Source organism: Typopeltis vanoorti, chromosome 20 (genome assembly GCF_054136105.1).
Source record: "Typopeltis vanoorti isolate ZY-2024b chromosome 20, IOZ_Tvanoo_1.0, whole genome shotgun sequence".
NCBI classification, from domain to species: Eukaryota; Metazoa; Arthropoda; class Arachnida; order Uropygi; family Thelyphonidae; genus Typopeltis; species Typopeltis vanoorti.
The window spans coordinates 14,808,746-14,827,196 of NC_143568.1; the positions used below are offsets into that span (position 1 = coordinate 14,808,746).

General features: G+C 34.4%; 1 protein-coding gene across 1 annotated transcript in view; it reads left to right on the forward strand.

The window, feature by feature from the left end:
• LOC150095249 (protein FAM135A) overlaps window positions 1-18,451 on the forward strand; it is a 455,287-nt gene that overhangs the window by 246,210 nt on the left and 190,626 nt on the right. Inside the window, exons 11-12 of the mRNA XM_090409881.1 lie at window positions 2,347-2,576; window positions 12,705-12,883. Of these exons, the coding sequence (XP_090266007.1) occupies window positions 2,347-2,576; window positions 12,705-12,883 (409 nt within the window). The remainder of the gene's footprint in view (window positions 1-2,346; window positions 2,577-12,704; window positions 12,884-18,451) is intronic.

Genomic DNA, 18,451 nt, shown 5'->3' on the forward strand with positions numbered 1-18,451 from the left:
AACTGTTGATCAAATCATTATTTCTTTAGCATACTGTGTGAAATGTAACTCAGCTTGTCCTTGTATATACTCCAGATGATGACCTTAATATGAAGGTCGAAACGTCGGGAGATTAAAATAGTTATTTATAACTGGTTGTAAGTCCATAATTTCTAAAATGAAAAATAAAATGAGTGTTCAGTTGTGGATATCTTTAATTTTGATATCAAGTTTAATGCAACTTTCTTTCATAATGTAATTAATATGGATAATTCCTAAGAGTGGAGATTGTGCACCTTTAATTTACTCTTTATTTTACATCAAACCATCTTCTTGTACTTCATTTCTACCGCAGATTTAAATGTAGAACTTTGTATTGCTCTGTATAATATTCCATATACCTGATATAAATGTAGCATTTTGAACATCTTTTCTCTTAATCCCTTGTCATATTCCTTTTCCAGATTTGTCGATCCTTTTGTTCTTTCCCAATTTTCTCTTCTATATTTTTTGTCACTTCTTTCCAAGTATGTTTGCATAAATCTAACCTGGAACAATCAGTAGGGAAATTCCTTCTCAATTCTCAGATTTAGTTTTATTTCCCCTTTTTATATTGTAGATGGGAACATTCCATTTATCCAGAATTTGACCTTCTGATCAGGCCTTCTGAAGTGTAGCTCCCTGTAATAGTTTTATACCTCTCAGCATTTCTGGTTGAATACCATCTGCTCCAGCTGCCATTCCACATCTAGTTTTCAAATTGCTTATTTTCTACCTCAAGTATCAATGTGTATTGCATTGCTCCGGAATATTTTCTACCACTGTTCTGTCACTCCTTAATTGACAAAGAAAAAATTTCTTTTTTTTTTAAATAATTTAATATTGTCTCAAGAAACCATTATCAACTTGAAAGCTGACCTCATTAAACTATCTTGATTTTACGCAAAGTAAAAATTCACAAGCCTATTCTAACAATATTCAACAATCAGACTTTTATAATTACAAATATAATTTTAAATCTTCTGTCACTTTCCTAGTCTTAAAAAAAAAGAAGATATTACAGTATGTATTGGTCTGAAATGTGACAAATCATATCGGACTGAAAAAAAAAAATTGTAATTAACATTTACCAGTCTGGTTGGCCAAGTGAATATTGCTTCCTTTCCCAAACCTATATGCTTCCCATTCAAATACCTCTGTGGCATGGATATTTGTGAAATTCTTTAGATGAAAATCATTGCTTGGTGTGACACCATCTTGCTTATTGAAGGTATAAGATGAATTTAAAAAATTCATGTTTAGTCTCTAGAGCAGTTTCCAGAATTTCTAACTTATATTCTACCCATCTTGAAATCATTCTCTAGGTTTACAATTTTGGGGAGGGACAGAACTGATTTAAAATTATTTAACAAAGTAATTACCAGTGTGTTGTCTTGCACTTTCAGCAGCACCTGAGACTATGAATTTGTCAATGCATTCTTTAATATTTAATGGTTGGCTGAATGGATAGTGTGACTACTTTCCAATACGTTGGCTTTTTGATTTGAATCACAATGGTATAGACATTTATGAAGAGAATGTCTGGTGGTGATATTTTCATCATGTGTAGATTACCTACCCTGCTTATTTTAGAAACCAGAAGTGGCTTAAAAAGTAGTATATTAGATCTACTACAGGATTCCTGGATTATCTTAATCCTTAGCCCATAGATAATGCTGATGTCCTATAGGTTTGCAACCTAAGTTTGTTTGTGTGTGTGTGTGTGTGAGAGAACTTATTTGAATGTAACATATAGTTAGTTGCCTTCTGTTCAGAAGATGTTAAGTCATCCATTAAGCAGAATATTAATAAAGAAAGTTATTAAAATTGTTGTTGTTTCAATATGTATTAAACTATTATGGCATCTGATAAAATGGACATGAATCTAAAATCTAGGCTATATTTTAAGAGGATTTTGGTCCTTTTGGGATATTGTGTTCCAGAATAAATATTAAAAAAAAGGACATTTTTTTTAAATTGCTTGACAAAGGGATATAGAATTTTTGGTTCTTATATGCATTTGTCTTCATACAATTATTTCTTTTGCATACCTTTTGGAAGTCTTGGGGTTTGATCGATATTATGTTTTATTAAAATTCTTTCTTCTCTTCTCTCTGAGAAGACATGGATTTTTCTCAACACAACATTGCCAGGATTGTGTTTACCTCATTAGCAGGGATCATGTGTAATATTATACTAAAATTTTTCATTTCATTTACAGTTAGATGATAGGAACATATTCAGTTTTTGAAATCATTGTATTAGAACATTTTTGAAAAAAAAATTTAAAAATTTGGCACATAGTTACAATAAAGTTAATTTTTATAGGATATGGAGACAGAAGAAGATTTTTTGATGAATGCAAACAGTGATATTGCTCAGCTCTGTGGTGCTCTTATTCTCATATGGCATCAATTTTTAGAGATTGTGGTCGGCAGGGAGAAAATTAGACAGCATTTGTCTAAAGAGAGACATTTGCAGAGAGTTAAAAGGTTTGCAGAAGCTTTCTTCATCATTGAAAAGACACGAGAATCTGCTTTAAATCCTTGTGAGAGCAGGTAAACACTAGCATGATTAATTATTAAAATGCACTAATCAGTTATGAATTCATAATAAATTGTATCTCCAATTTTTTATAAAAATCATATTGATCAGACAGATTGAATGAAATTAACCTAATAAAAACAGTATTTCCCTTTATTTTATTATAATCAACTTCATAAAAGTTGAACTAAACGGTTTGAGTTTTTTTTAACTATTTCAGCAGGCACACATGTGGCATTTTTAAGTAAACTTTTTAATGTTTTATTTTATGAATTGGTAGGATCATAATCCGGTGGTTTATAAATAGTATGGTCTACGAGCAGCACACTCATTTTCCAATTAGACTCATAACATTGATTAACACAGTTACCTTTATCAGTTCTAGTGATTATTATACTGTCTTTATGTAATTTACACACACACACTCACTCACTCACTCACACATATTAGAGCACAAAGTTCAAGATTAAGAATTGAAGCAGTGAGTTAATGGCTACTTTAATAGCAGATAGAGTAGCAAGTGTGCTTATAGATACAAAGAGCTTTTAGAAGAGTAAAATTTAGTCAACTTGAACACATGTAGGTATAATACCAGTGTCCCTGCACCTTTTCAAGGTTAGTCAGTTGATTTCCTTTGATAAATGAAGTTTCCACTTACTATACTGCATAGCTTTGTGCACCATGCTTGATCCATGTAGTATTAACAGTCAACTATTTAGATTTGCATGCTTGTTTGAGTTCATTATAAGGCTTAATGGAATAAATGTGGCACAAATAAGTGAATAAATAATTGGCTTTAAATAAATATTTACTTATTTTCTTGTGTTTTCTGTTAACTTAAAAAAAAAATAAATAAATAAACTAATTCCATATGTAAAGATTATCACATACAATCAGTCCTCGTCATTAAGTTTTTGATATTCACCTTCAAGATATTTACCAACAAATCTTAAAACACACCCCAACTCAACATCACTAGAGCTCAAGATTGGTACTATCAACATAAGAAGCCTGAATGACAAAGAAATGGAGCTAGCTGAGGAATTAGATAAATACCAGATCGACATAATAGGGGTGACTGAAAAAAAAGACAAAAACTGGTGAGATCTTTCTGATCAATAAATACAAAATGTTATATTCAAGCATTGACAATCAAGGAAAAGGAGTAGCCATAGTATTCAACACTAAATACAAGGCTAATCTTTTTCTTGAATGGCAGTCAGTCTCAAGTAGACTGATGTGGGCAAATATCAGAATGGGGAACTGGACAATGAGACTTATTTGTGCCTATGGTCCCACAGAAGGTTCTACTAAGGTAGAAGTGGAGGAATTTTTTGAGGATTTTAGAGAAAGCAACTGACACAATGAAAAAGGAAAAGTTGGTCCTTTTTGGGGATCTAAATAGCAGAACAGGAAATGATTTTCAGACATAAAAATATTTTGGGAAAATTTGGAAAAAAGGAGCAAAGCTAATAATAATAGCAAATACCCTCAATATCTGACAACTCAAATTGAAGCAAGCTTCCAGAAGAAACTTAAATCTGGAGCCACTTTCATTGACCTAACATCAGCTTATGATACTGTCTGGATCAGGGGCCTCCTCCAAAAACTAGGGAATATTGTAAAGTGCAAAAAAACTTTACAACTTTTTAAATCTATTCTCTCCAACAGAAAGATCCGAATCCATATTGCGGAAAAAAGAGCAGGCCCAGATTCCTTCACAACTGTCTTCCTCAGGGCTCTGTGTTATCCCCTTTACTTTTTAACATCTATGTGTATGATCTGCCTCATACCAGATCAAGCAAGTATATATATGCCGATGACCGATCGATCTTTACATCAATCCATCTCCTTTGCCAACCTAGAATCAACTTTGAATACTCAACTTTGAATACCAGCTAAACTCGTATCATGCACACAATTAGTGGGACAGTGAGAAGCACCCTCTGTCCTGGCTGCCTGTACTATCTAACATTGCTCCACCAAACATACGGAGAAGACAAGCCTTGATTGAGGAATTTAATAAAGCAATGAGCAATCCACTCCTGCCCTTGCACCAGACTCTCATAAATCCACCTAGTCTTCACCTCAAATCTAGAAAGCCTCTCTGGTCCATGGACAAACTCTCTTCAGCTGCGCTGCAATCAGTATTTGACATATCTAACACTGGTCTAACAATCTCCCAACAAACGGCTTCCTGGTAAACGATCCCTGTGCTCCGCAGCCTGGTTTTGCTCTTCCTAGAAAGATTTGGTCATCAATAAACAAGAGAACTAATCAGGGTCGATGTGGCTACCTTCTACATAAATGGGGGGTGTTACATCACCTTTGTTGTGATTGTTCGCCCGTGGCTCAGATGATTACTCATATTGTGTATGACTGTCCAAGGCTCCAATTTCACGGTGGTGGCCTACAGGGCATCCACAAGGTGACGGATGAGGCCTTGGATTGGCTTTTCAGACTGGACCTTGACCTGTAGTTGGTATAGTCGTGGCACTGGTTATGGAGGAAACAGAAGATCACGGTCCCGTCTCACAGCGAAGACTTTATTCTCGTAGTCACTCTCATAGCCCTCGTCATAGTATCAGCAGAACTCCTCCTCATGTTAGAAGATGATAATGCAATGTGAAATGGGCCTCTAATGGATCAAGTTCTCGCATAAGACACAGCTGCTCTCTAATTAAACTTCGGATACAGCTACATTTATGTTGTGAAGTGTTGTGAGAACATGCAGCCTTGTCATACTTGGTGCAGCAGGACGATAATTTCCCCTGGCTTGATTATGACAAGTTGCTTTTGCTTTATTTTAATCAAAAAAGAAAGACTTAGAAAACAGGTTGTGCCTTTTATATAATGAACTTTTATATGTTAAGATTTTCATCATTTGTTTCTGGAAATTGTGATTGTACTTTTCATCTGCCAGTTTCATGTAGCCATAAGCATAAATAAATAAATAGCAAATACCTGTTTGATTTTTGCTCAGGATGGGTTATTACTAACATAATGTTCCAACATAAAAATGTGCACAAATTCACATGGAGAGAAGAGGCAAGGAATAAGAAAAGTCTCATTGACTATGTTGTTGTTGATAGTGATGCATTCTTCCTAGTGCAGGACACTAGAGTGTACAGAGGATTTGAAATTGGAAGTGATCACTGTTTAGTCTTGAGCAGGATAAAATTGAATCTCATATTGAAAAGCAGAATATGTAAGAAAGTTTTAAAGCGAATAAAAGTTGAGCAGCTCTCAACTTTTATTTGCTTTAAAATCAGAACTTTTGATTTTAACTGTAGGCATGAACTGTAGACTAAAATACACAAACATTATTCAAGAAAAAATGAAAGAATTCGAGAACAGAAACCAAACCTTGGTGATTCAGTGGCAAGCCCGGAAGAAAACACTGATTGATTCAGCCAGAGAGGCATGTGGTGAGGTTGTCTTCAAGGATAGAAAAATCAGAACTCCATGGTGGACAAAGGAAGTTAAAGAGGTATGAAGGAAAAGAAGAAAGCATATCAAAAATTCCTGGCGAATAAGTCAGCTTGTGCTCTTAGATAAAACAGAGACAAATGTAAGAAAGCTAAACAGTGTGTAAAACTAGCTAAACAAAAGTCATGGGAAGACTTTGGTAAGAACATAGAAAATAAATATCAAGAAGGTGGTAAGATATTCTGGACGTTGTTGAAGAAGCTCAGAAATGGAGAAAAGAGTGTTGTAAAAGGAATTAGAGATGATAAAGGTGAAATGAAAACAGGAGAAAAAGATATACTTGAAATATGGAGTAATTAGTTTGAAAAATTGCTAAATGAAACAAGCAGTGATGACAGCACAGTGATAAAAACACTGATGAGGCATGCATATCGATACTTGAAGTAGAAAAAGCCATCAGAAGCCTGAAATGTGGAAAGGCAGCTGGAGTAGATAGATGATATTTAACCAGAAATGTTCAAGTATGGAAGTATAAAAGTCTTACAGCGGCTGCACTGCATAGTTCAGAAGGCCTGGACAGAGGGATGAATTCCATATGATTGGAGTAGAGCTCTCGTATTACCCAAAAAGTTTGAGAATTACAGAGTAATTCTCAAACTTTTTTTTGTTTGAGAATTACAGAGGTATTTCTCTACTGAGTGTTCCTGGTAATAGATATATGCAAGTATTCTTGAGAAACTGTTGTGAAGGATTGTGGAAGAGAAGCTTGGAGAAGAACAGTGGATTCAAGACAAATAGAGGTTTGTCAGGATTATTTCATTTTAAGACAAATAGCTGAGAAATCATGGGAATATAACAAGGATCTGTATTTAAGTTTTGTAAATCTGGAAAAGGCATAGAGAAAGGTGCAAAGAAAAAAATTATCCCAAACACTACAGTTATATGGGATCTTATATCAAGCAATACTTAGTCTATATTTGAGTTGTAAGTCAGCAGGTTAGAATTGAAAGATGGTTTGATGTTAAATCAGGTAGGAGACAAGGTTGTACATTATCACCACTGTTATTCATCATCTATAAGGATCACATTATGAAGAAAAGTGGTATTAAACCTGATATCAAAATTGGAAATGTTAATCTCAGCTCTTTGCTTTATGCAGATGATGTTATACTTCTAAATAAAACTGCTACAAGTCTGCAAGATTCCCTGACTAAAGTGAATAACTGTTGTAATGGACTTTGTATGAAGGTCAGCATTAAAAAGATAATGAAAATAGAAAGAAACATTGAAAATATCAATTGCATTGTGAATGGAGAACCTATAGAACAAGAAAAACATTTCAGCTTCTTAGGTTTTTTTTAGTGAAGATGGTAAATTAAATTTAGAACACTAAATGAGCTATATACAAGACAGTGTTCAAACCAGTTTTAACTTATGAATCTAAGAGCTGGGTCAGAACAGTGGTGTAGCTAGGAGGGGGCGGTCTGCCCTGGGTGGCACTTTGCGTTTAAGAAATCTTGCCACACTGTCTATAGAACAGCAACTGAGTGATGAAATAGACTTCGACAATGTCATCGATTTTGCTAACGGAAAAGCAAGAAAAATAACATTTTAGAACGTTGGAATTAAAGTTGTACTTCAAAAATAAACATAGTGTTTTAATTTATTTCTCCATACGTTGTTTTGACTTTTTGTAGTATTTTTGGTGTGTATATTGAGAGGGGCAGCAAACTCGGGGACTGCCGTAGGCAGCAAAAACTCTAGCTACACCACTGGGTCAGAAGCAGAACATTTGACCAAGACTAGAGATTGCAGATATGAATCCTAAGAAAGATTAGGGGCATGAATAGATGGTATCAATGGCAATATATTAAAAACGAGGATATTAGGAAAGAACTTGACATTGTCAGCATCTAGGAATATGTTAGCAGAGCTAATCTCAGGTGGTATGGTCACTTAAACAGAATGAGTGAGGAAAGATTAGCAAAACAAGTGTTCTCTGCCAGGTTGACAAGAAAAAGACCAAAGGAAGATGAAGATATTGGTGGATTGATACAGTAAAAAGTGCCTTAGAAGATAGAAATATAAGATCTGATAATGTTGGAGTATTGACAGGTAACAGACTGATTTGGAGGAAAATCATAGATAGGAAGTTAGTAATTATGTAAATTTTTCATGAGTACTATCATATCCTGTTCACTCCTTGAGAGTACATGGCAGGAATTTGATGATGATGATGATCCTCAAGGTAGTGCATAGAATTATTAATAATTATTACTAATAGTTGTTGCTAGCTTTCTACAGACAATTTTCTTCTATATTAAATCTGTTATTTGTCATATTTCCAATACTGTCAAGTCTAATATTTCATTCATTTAAGGCACTACTAACAGCATATCTCCCCCTCTTATCTCACTCTAACAGTAACATTGTAACATCACCCAAAGTCAAGGCTGATGTCTTGACTTCATTCTCTTCCAACTCCTACATAGATGACCATGACAAATTACTTGTTTCTTTACTTACAACATTGTATCTTATGCCTCCTGTGACCTTCTGCCAGAAAGAATGAGAAGAATCTTGAATAACTTGGGATACCACAAAGGCAGCTGCTCCTGATGAAATCCCACCCATTGTGCTTGAGATGTGCTCCAGAACCAACATGTTCTCTGTAATCTGTTCACTGAACTGTACTCAGCTGGCATCTACCCTATGGAGGAAAGCTCATGTACAACCATTTCTCAAAAAAAGGAGATAAATGTTTGCATTGGAGCTATTGACCTGTTGCTCTCACATCAATTTTTGTCTAAAGTAGTGTTGAAGGTTATCGACAGTCAACTTCAGCACCTTGAGAACTGCCGTCTAATTAGGATTTTTCCATATAGGAGATCTCCTGGCCTACATCATGCACGTTTAGACCCAGTCCATGGAAAGGTTTGGAGAAGCCTGTGCCATTGTTCTTGGCATCTCCAAGGTATTTGATATGGTCTGGCATCAAGGGTTTCTGAACAAGTTACCATCATTTGGACTGCTATCATCCTCGAGTAAATGGATTGTTAGTTTTCTTTCAGATCGATCTCCTTGCATGTAATGGTGGATGATGATCTTTCCTGTCAATGCTGTATCCCTCAATACTGTCATTTCACCCACTCTCTTCTTGATTTATATAAGTGACCTGTTCTCATTGACTGCAAACCTTATTCATAGTTTTGCTGATGATAGCACACTTCACTTGTCCTACTCATTTGACAAGTCTTATAGTGCTCAAACACCTCAAGCTTCAATATCATCTGTAATAAGTGCCCTGAACACCAATATTCACAGTATCCTTGATTGTGGCAAAAGCAACCTAATCAACTTTAATACTTCCAAAATGCAGTTTTGCTTGTTTTCTCCTAAAAAAAGGCCTCAGATGTTCTCCACTTATCTTTGATAATGATAAGTTCAGCAGTTGTGACCAAATCTCTCTCTCTCTTCTCAGAGTGACTTACTCCAAACCTTTCTTGCACAATCATATCACATCATCAGCTTCCAAAAAACTTTGTATCCTTTTCCACTCAAGACAGTACTTCTCTGCTGAACAATTACTCTGTATAAATCCTAAATCCAACCAACATTGGAATACTGCTCTTGTTTGAGGTGGTGTACCTGAAACTTCTCTAAAAATGGTTGATGCTGTTCAGGAAAGAGCAGTCTACGTGTGTAGAGGCTTAAGTGCTGTGAGGACATCATGTTGGAGGCTTAATGGATTTTTTACAACACTCAAAAAGAATTAAAATAGACTTTAATACTTCCTATATTTCGTCCTAGTCACTAGGACATCTACGGGGATTACAAAAAAATTAATGTAACATATGCACAAATAACAAACAATACTAAGCCTAACCACGTGGGTGACACTAAAGTCCTATCTAGGTAGAGCGCCCTCTAAGGGCAGTAGTAGGTGGCCTGGAATGTAAGGTGGGAACTCTGGTGATGAGTGTTTCCCAAATCTTCGGAAGCTTAATGCAACCCTATTTATTGAGATTTGGTTGGTTTTTGAGAGCTGCTGCTGCTGCTTCTAAGAAAGGGGGGGGGCATGTCCCATTCCAACAAGTTCCTCTCAGTACTAACATAAAGACAGTTGCTATCTGCCTTTCAATAGGCTCTCTTGTCACTGTATGCTGCATATACTTAACCTGCTGTAGATGTATCCCACTTTGATCCTGATAACCTCGTATCACAGTTGCTATCCCTGTGAAACACAGGTATCAATACCTTTATCCATAAGCCTGACTGAATATTCACTACCATTGACTTAAGAATCTGTCAACCTTCTCACTTCTCTTCATTTGGGAAACTGATAACTTACATTAATGATTATTTTCCTGTGATATCTACTCTTTTACATAGGCAACACTGCACTTCATCCAGGATATCCCAGTTGAAAATGGAGGACACTCACTGGCTTGCCTGGTCCTCATTAGCAGCATTTGATACTGCAGCATCAGGTTATTGCTTATCAGTGATGCAGTGAATCATGTTGCTGTGTGTATGAGAAAAGCTGACAAACTGTAGTACCTAAAACATTGGTAAGGTTCCAGCTTTCTCTGAACTGTAATGGAATGCTGAATGCACAGCAGCCAAGAAAGCTGAAAACAAATAAATATCTTCTGCGGATATACCACAGTGGCAAATTTTGATTGCTTTCAGGTGTGCTAGTTTAATATATCCATCGTTAGAGCCAAAATATCTCCTGGTTCTGCATATCTTCAATAACCAGGTCAATAAACACTAAAGAGGTCTGGGATAATACAGGAAATGAGAGGCAGATATACCACCCACTGCTTGCAGTCATGTAGCAAAGGGGAGTTACAATCACAGATACTCTTGGTGAGAGTTTTGCCAAATAACTGAAGAACAGTATCTTCTCCCCACCTCTTCAGGTCTAAAAAGCAAACCCTGGAACTTTACAACCTGGTTAAACATCATTCACCATCTTCCATGGATCAGCTGAATATTTTAACAGAATCTTTTGTGGACACAAATATTCTTCTGGATTCTTGGTGAAGGGCAATTATCATATTTCCTGAGCCAGGAAAGGATCCAACACTTCTGACAAATTGTCATCCAGTTGCTCTCAGCAACTGTGAGAACTCGTGGAAAAAATGGTTAACTCTTATATTTTATGGGTAGAAATTAATCTTTTTAGACACAGTTTGGCTTCTGAAAACATTGTTGAACAATGGACAGTCTCATTAGACTGGTAGCATCCATTGGAGATGCTTTGTCTAAAATGCCCATTTTAGGGTATGTGTTGTACATGGCTCTTTGTTGTAATTTATAAAATATTTTTGTATCTGTTTCAGTTATTTTGCCACTGAAAATGGTCTAATTTAAATCAAAATTGAGATGACATGATTTCAGTAGTGGTGTTTAAATGCTATTTCATTAAGTTCTCTTTATAGTACAGTTCTTACTTTTTTGATACAAAGTAATAATTTTTAAATTAGAATAACTTTAATGCCAATAAAATGATCCAGTTTAAGCCAAAATTTTAATAAAGCTCCCAATTATTTGAATTTTGTTAACATGTATTCAGCTAAAGCAGAGTTACTCTGTTTGTAGGGAATGATGCATGGATAAAAGAAGGTCAAAACATATCTAATTGATGTTTATCCAGTTTGAAAAATGCATGTTTCTACCAGAAAAAAAAAAAAAAAATATATATATATATATATATATATATGTGTAGAAAGTATTTTACCTTGGGTATAATAAATACATTTATTATATCCAAGGTAAAATACTTTCTACATTTATATCTCCTCCTGAGATTTTTATTTAATAAGGTTAAAACACCTTATGGTAACTTGTTCTGGTAAAATACTTATAAGCTCTGTATTACTAAAATCTTGGTATTTCTAACCTGGCTCCCACTGATGAGACCTAAATAAAGGTTGAAACCGGTCTGGGTAGTGGCCCTTTGCCTTTAATACAAAGCATCATACATCTCCTCCAGGAGATGTGCTTTGCATTAAGGGTAAATATTAAGATTAGTGATCAGAGCTTATTCTACTTTTACCATGAGTTGCCCTGGTCTTGCACTACGTGCAGGGTCAGCTAGACTTGCAACACTTGCAGGCACAAACTTGACTTGTTTGTCTATTTGCTTACTTGAGATATGGAGCAAAACCAGATTTAACATACATATATATATATATATACATATATATATATATATATATATATATATATATAGGTGTGGGGATCACATAGCATTAAGTAACCTGAGTATTCAAGTATGATATTTTGAGTTGAATGTTTTGATTCAGTTTCAAACTATTGATGATGTTGATGAATTATTTTACCTATTTCCATTATACAAAATTATGCCATATTATATCAGAACAATGCCAGTGTATTTTGATTAAAAAGGATCGAATCACATCTATGATGCAAGAAACATTTAGCAGGGCTTGTTGGTCTCATATATGAAACTGTGCAACCCCTATATGAGACCAACAAGCCCTGCTAAATGTTTCTTGCATCATAGATGTGATTCGATCCTTTTTAATCAAAATACACTGGCATTGTTCTGACTGTGCTACAGACTGACAAATTCTATTTTTAATTGTACATAACATCTACACTATGCACACTAAATTTTAAAAATTTTAGTACGAGATTTTTCTTCTAATTATTGGTGATAAAATTATTTCATTCTATTACAGCACAGAAATGTATCAGGATGTGACAGAAGCACTAAGACGATCACAGTATCTTACGATGTTACCTCCATTAGAAGTTGAATGTGCAGATGTGGATGGAGATCACAACACATTGCCTATTATTTATGAAGAACACTATCAAGAAACTGCAAGGCGAGGATCTCGAAACAGCCATAGTTCACGTAAGTATAGGTGCAAGATTAATTTAATTGCAACTTTTGAACTGTAAGTGATTAATATATATGATATATAAAATTTTGCTTTTTTAATATAATAGTCTAACTACTGAAACACTACACTTATGTCACTAAAAATTTTCAATGGATTATGAAATCTTTAGAAATCAGTTGTTATTTTGGTTGCATGAATGTGTGTGAAAAGGATATATTCACATATTGGCATATGTTTAACTTTATACAAAGCATATACTAAAAATTAAAAGAAAGAAGGAAAAAAAGCAGCAGATAATCTCTAAATGGATTATATACTCTGGTTCTCTAAGTAGTGAAAATTGCTGTTAAGGGACAATAAGATTACTGTTGGATGATATGTAATTCAGAACTGCCAGTGGCTGCGTGCATTCACTCACAAGCATTCACGCGCGCACACACACGCTTATGTGCACTTCTCATTCTAAAAACATATACACAGAATTCTAGTTTTGGCAGACTTAGTTGCTGAAATAACATTAGATGATGTACATCTAGCTAGTATGAAGTGCATGAACAAATGCAGCTAATGTGAAATGTTTGAATATCAGAGTGAATGTTGTATACTAAAGAATAATTTTCTGTTGTAATTTAATATGTGTTTGAATTTTTGACTAGACAGGGCAGATTTGTTGGTTTCTACACTCTGAAAATTCGAGATTGTTTGTTTGATTTTTATATAATTGTCATTTGTGATGTTTGTCCCCACTGGACTGAGTTATGAGTTGCTTACAATTTCACTCATTACTGAGGAAGGCCTATATTGATAGGATAGAGGGTTGGGTCTTCTCCTATGGTTACCCAGTCTGTCTTGGGTGAGATCATATATTGTATGTATGAATGAAAGAAGGACATCACAAACGTCCATGCCCAAAGGTAGGATTCGAACTTGCAGCTTTATGACTGACGAGTGGATATACTAACCACTTGACCAATCAGGCTGGGGACTTAGTATTATATTTAATAAGAAATTATATTGTTGTTTTCATTTATATCTTTAAATTATGCTAGGATAAAATATACATGAACACAAGAATAATAATTTGTCACTAATTAACAACACCCTTTTATTATTTTAGATAACATTTTGTGTGTGTTTGAAGTAATTTGCAACTTTTTTTTCTTTTGCATACTGAGAGCAGCAGCGTGCAAAAATTTCCTTTATCAAGGTCTCAGTCAGTAGATTAACTAGATCCTTGAAAATGCTATGGGCTAACTTGAATGTCATAAGTCATATTTTGTTTGCAAAGAAACCTAAAACAAACTAAAATATAAGATAATATGTATATATATTATCTTTATTTACCCATGCATTGAAAATATAATTTCTTGTGGAGTTTAGTATATTGTAATTTACAATTGCCTATCATTTTCATATCTGATCATTATTTGATTCACCCAAATTATTGGAATAAGTTGAGACATGGGTGGATGACGATGACATCCTGACTGGAGTAGAGATGGAAAGGTATGATCCATGTCATGAACATAAAGGATAAAAGGGAAGGTGAAGATGATAGTTATATCCATATAAGGTATAGATGGAAGGAGGAAATAGTGGTAATTGTTTCGAGACAGCATGGTGTGAGATAGAGCTGAATAGAATGAAACACTTTGTTGGATGTTGCTATAGACCTGGTAATGTGGAAGGTAGTGACCAGGAAATGTATAAGCAAATAAAAAAAAAATGGTGAAAATTACTGGTGATTTTAATTATGGCAAGATAGCAACAGAAGTCGGGTAAATGAGTTCTTGAGGGACAACTACCTCAGACAGTATTTCTTGAATGTTTCTGCAGTAAATGCATATGTTCTGTATAATTTTAGACTCCCTAAGAGTTCTAACACGAGCAGACAAGACTTTCTAAAGAAATTATCTGTGGTATTTACTGGGCCATTTCAAAACAAGTGTTTAAATATTCCACAAGTACCAAGGTGCATCCAGAAAAAGCTACAAGAAAACTTAGTTATTCCAAAAGCTTCACATCCAGAACCAAGCACTTCTGGATTCACTATGTAATATGTCCAAGATCAAAGTATCATAAAATAAGGTCAGAGTGTAAAAATTGTCTGAGCTTTTGTTGCGATAAGTATTCTTCAGTAAGATGCAATAATTGTATGGAAAATTAAGACTGAATAAGAATGTTAATAATTAATATAAAAATAAAGCAATATTTATGATTTATTTTATTTTACTCACCATAATCAACCTTATAATAAATAAAAACATTTCATGAGAAATGTTGAGAAATTAAAGAAATATCATAGCTTCAATTTTGGGATCAAATAGGCCCCATACAACTAATTATGTAACAAAAGAAATGTGTGATTAATTAAAGGTTAAAGATATATACACGTAAATGAAGTTAGTACTTTTTAAATCTGCCAATCTTTCCTATCTCCCACAAAGGGGATAAACTTAGACCATCGGATCTGTTTAAGTTAGGACAATGAAGTAAAGTTTCATATGGTCCTTCATAAAGATGTTCTATGAAGAAGCAACTTTTATGAAGGACTCTTGTCTAGTTCTAAATACTTATCCAGTTTACTTGCTACTTCAACTACAAAAACTTATGCTTATATAAAAAAAGCACTGTGAATTTTAAAAATGAAATTTCTGATCTTCATCTGGATGCTTTCGATATTATGATCAGTGTAGATATTGTATCTTTGTTGGACATCACTGAATTAATTACTTCAAGAATGATTTGCTTCAAATGTTGTTAAACTATTTGATTTTGTTACACATTGTTTATTTCTCGTTTAAAAACAAATTATATCAACAAGTCGAAGGAACGGATATAGACAATTCTATTTCTCCTGCTATTGCCAACTTCTTCATGAAACACTTTAACAATGTATCTTTCATAACATTTCACCTATACCTACACATTTACACAGATATGTAGAAGATATTTTTGCAATTTGGAATGGCTCTTCCTATGAGTTGCAGTAGTTTCTTTTCAAATTATATGCACTTCATCCTAGTATCCAAGGATTTACTGCTTCTTCACCTTAGAAGTAGTAGTAAATAACCGAATAGCCTTTTTAGATCTAATTCTTCATCAACTAGATGGAAGCTTACAATTTTCAGTTTTTTTGGAAGAAGATTCATATAAGCCATTATATCAATGCTGAATCTAACCATCATCCTAGTCAAAAGGTTGGAACTATTAAGACAGGGCATTCGGCATCATAAATCCACCTTTTTCTCCAATGATTTTAAGAATTCTTTCATCAAAAAAATAAAATAAAAATTGACCTTCTGGTTTGCCCAAAAGAAGATAATCTGCAAGAGCAAGGAATCTGGTAGACATCTGGAAAACCTAGAGATGGAAGCTTGTCCTTAGAAGAAGCAAGAAAGGTGGACATTTTTGTTGCCTTTTGTTCCCCATCAGTAAAATCTCCACCTTTCTTGCTTCTTCTAAGGACAAGCTTCCATCTCTAGGTTTTCCAGATGCCTACCAGATTCCTTGCTCTTGCAGATTATCTTATTTTGGACAAATCAGAAGATCTGTTTTTATCTGTCTAGAAGAGCACAAGTCTTGTATTAAATATCAAGAGCCTGAACAGTTTGGACTTGCTGAATATGCTTTCTGTACTAAACATTGGGTTTATCGTAACAAGACAAGTCCTTCATAAAAGCCATTTCCTCATTAGAATGTCTGTATACAGAAACATATGAAGCTTTACTTCATTGTCCTAACTTAAACAGATCCGAGGGTCTACATCTATCCCCTTTGTGGAAGACAGTACTTTTTAAATCTGTTAATCTTCCTAATTTTATTTATGGAAGAGGGTTGTTTGAAAAGTTTGGTAAAAAATAAGTTAAACACATTTTTTTGGAAAAAATCACCTTTATTTCTTAATATAGTCTCCATTGAGATCTACAGATTTGGTCCGGCGAGTTTCCAATTTTTTCATCTCATCTAAAAAGTGGGATTTTTCAAATTGTGCAAAATAGTCATTGACAGTCTTGATGACATCCTTGTTCAAAGAAAATTTTTTCCCACAAAGCCAAATTTTTAAGTTTGGAACACAAAAAGTCACACGGGGCCAAGTCCAGAGAATACGGTGGATGTAGAACCAATTCGTGCAGTTTTACTTGTGATGGCCAATGTGCTGGATGGTGCGTTGTCTTGATGAAAGAGCACTTTTTTTGTGTGCCAATCTTGGCCATTTTTTCTTCAGTTCTTCTAAACAGTCCAACAATGAGACTCCTGTTATTGTCTTACCCTTTTTCAAATAATCTATCATGATAATTCCTTTGGAATCCCAAAGCACAGTGCCATCACCTTCCCAGATGACAAAACGGTCTTCACTCTTGGTGCTCTTTCACTGGGCATTGTCCACTGTTTTGACTGCTGCTTGGACTCGGTGTGTAGTGATGGTGGATCCAAGTTTCATCTACAGTCATGAATCGACTCAAAAAATCCTGCAAATTGCTAATAAACATCGCCAAACACTGCATTGAAATGTTTTTTCACATGTGTTTTTGATCAACAGTCAACAATCATGGCACCCATCATGCACAGCTTTTTCATGTAGGATATTATACACCTGTTCAGTTGAGATACCTACAATCTCAGCAATCTCGCGCACTTTCACTTGGCGGTCTTCCATAACAATACCATGGATTTTGTCAATCATTTCCTTCATAGTGACCTCAGTTGGGCATCCAGAGCACACTCTTTATCTTCAATGGACTTACGATCACGTTTAAACTCATTTATCCAAAAATAAATAATCTTTACTGCTGGTGCAGAGTCTTCATGAACTGATCTAACTCGACTTTGATCTGCGCGGCCGTGTACTTCTTCAAATAAAAGTGTTTATCACGGCAAAAAAAAAATTTTTCCCAATTTTTATGAACAATGCAAGCACAGTCATTTTAAATATTTGCCAAATGAGAACTATGCATCACATATGGCTAAAATTTGCCAGGGGTCATGAAAAAGATGATACATGCTGACACTGGTATGAATGAACGAATTGTGTTGCCATCTATTGGAAATTTACCAAACTTTTCAAACAACCCTCATATATATATATTTTTTTTTTTTTTTTTTATTTTATTTAATTTTTTAAAGTTAGGAAATTATTGATGGTTTTCATTTTTCTTACCTTCGCTAATAAGGTGGTGCTTTTTAGAATTGTCTGTTATTGTTTGTCTATGATATTGTACTGAAGATGCCTATGACATGTTGATATCAAATTTATCAGAGATTACTGTCAGCTTTGTTTTTATCAGATCATATGCCATATTAGTATTCATTAGCACATTTGAAAGTTAGAAAATGTATATTCTGAAAATAGAAACAATATACTGACCATCCAGCATAATGCAAACAAAACAGCAAATTTATATGGGGAATATTAATTAAAAATTAACAGCTTAGGGTTTGTAAACATGCACTTAAAGCTAAATGAATAAATGGAGAATATTAAATAAATGTTATAATATAAATCTTTTAAATAGTAATTTTTACAAGTGTTTTCCATTAATATACTGAGTACCAGCTTACTATTTAGGATTTAATAA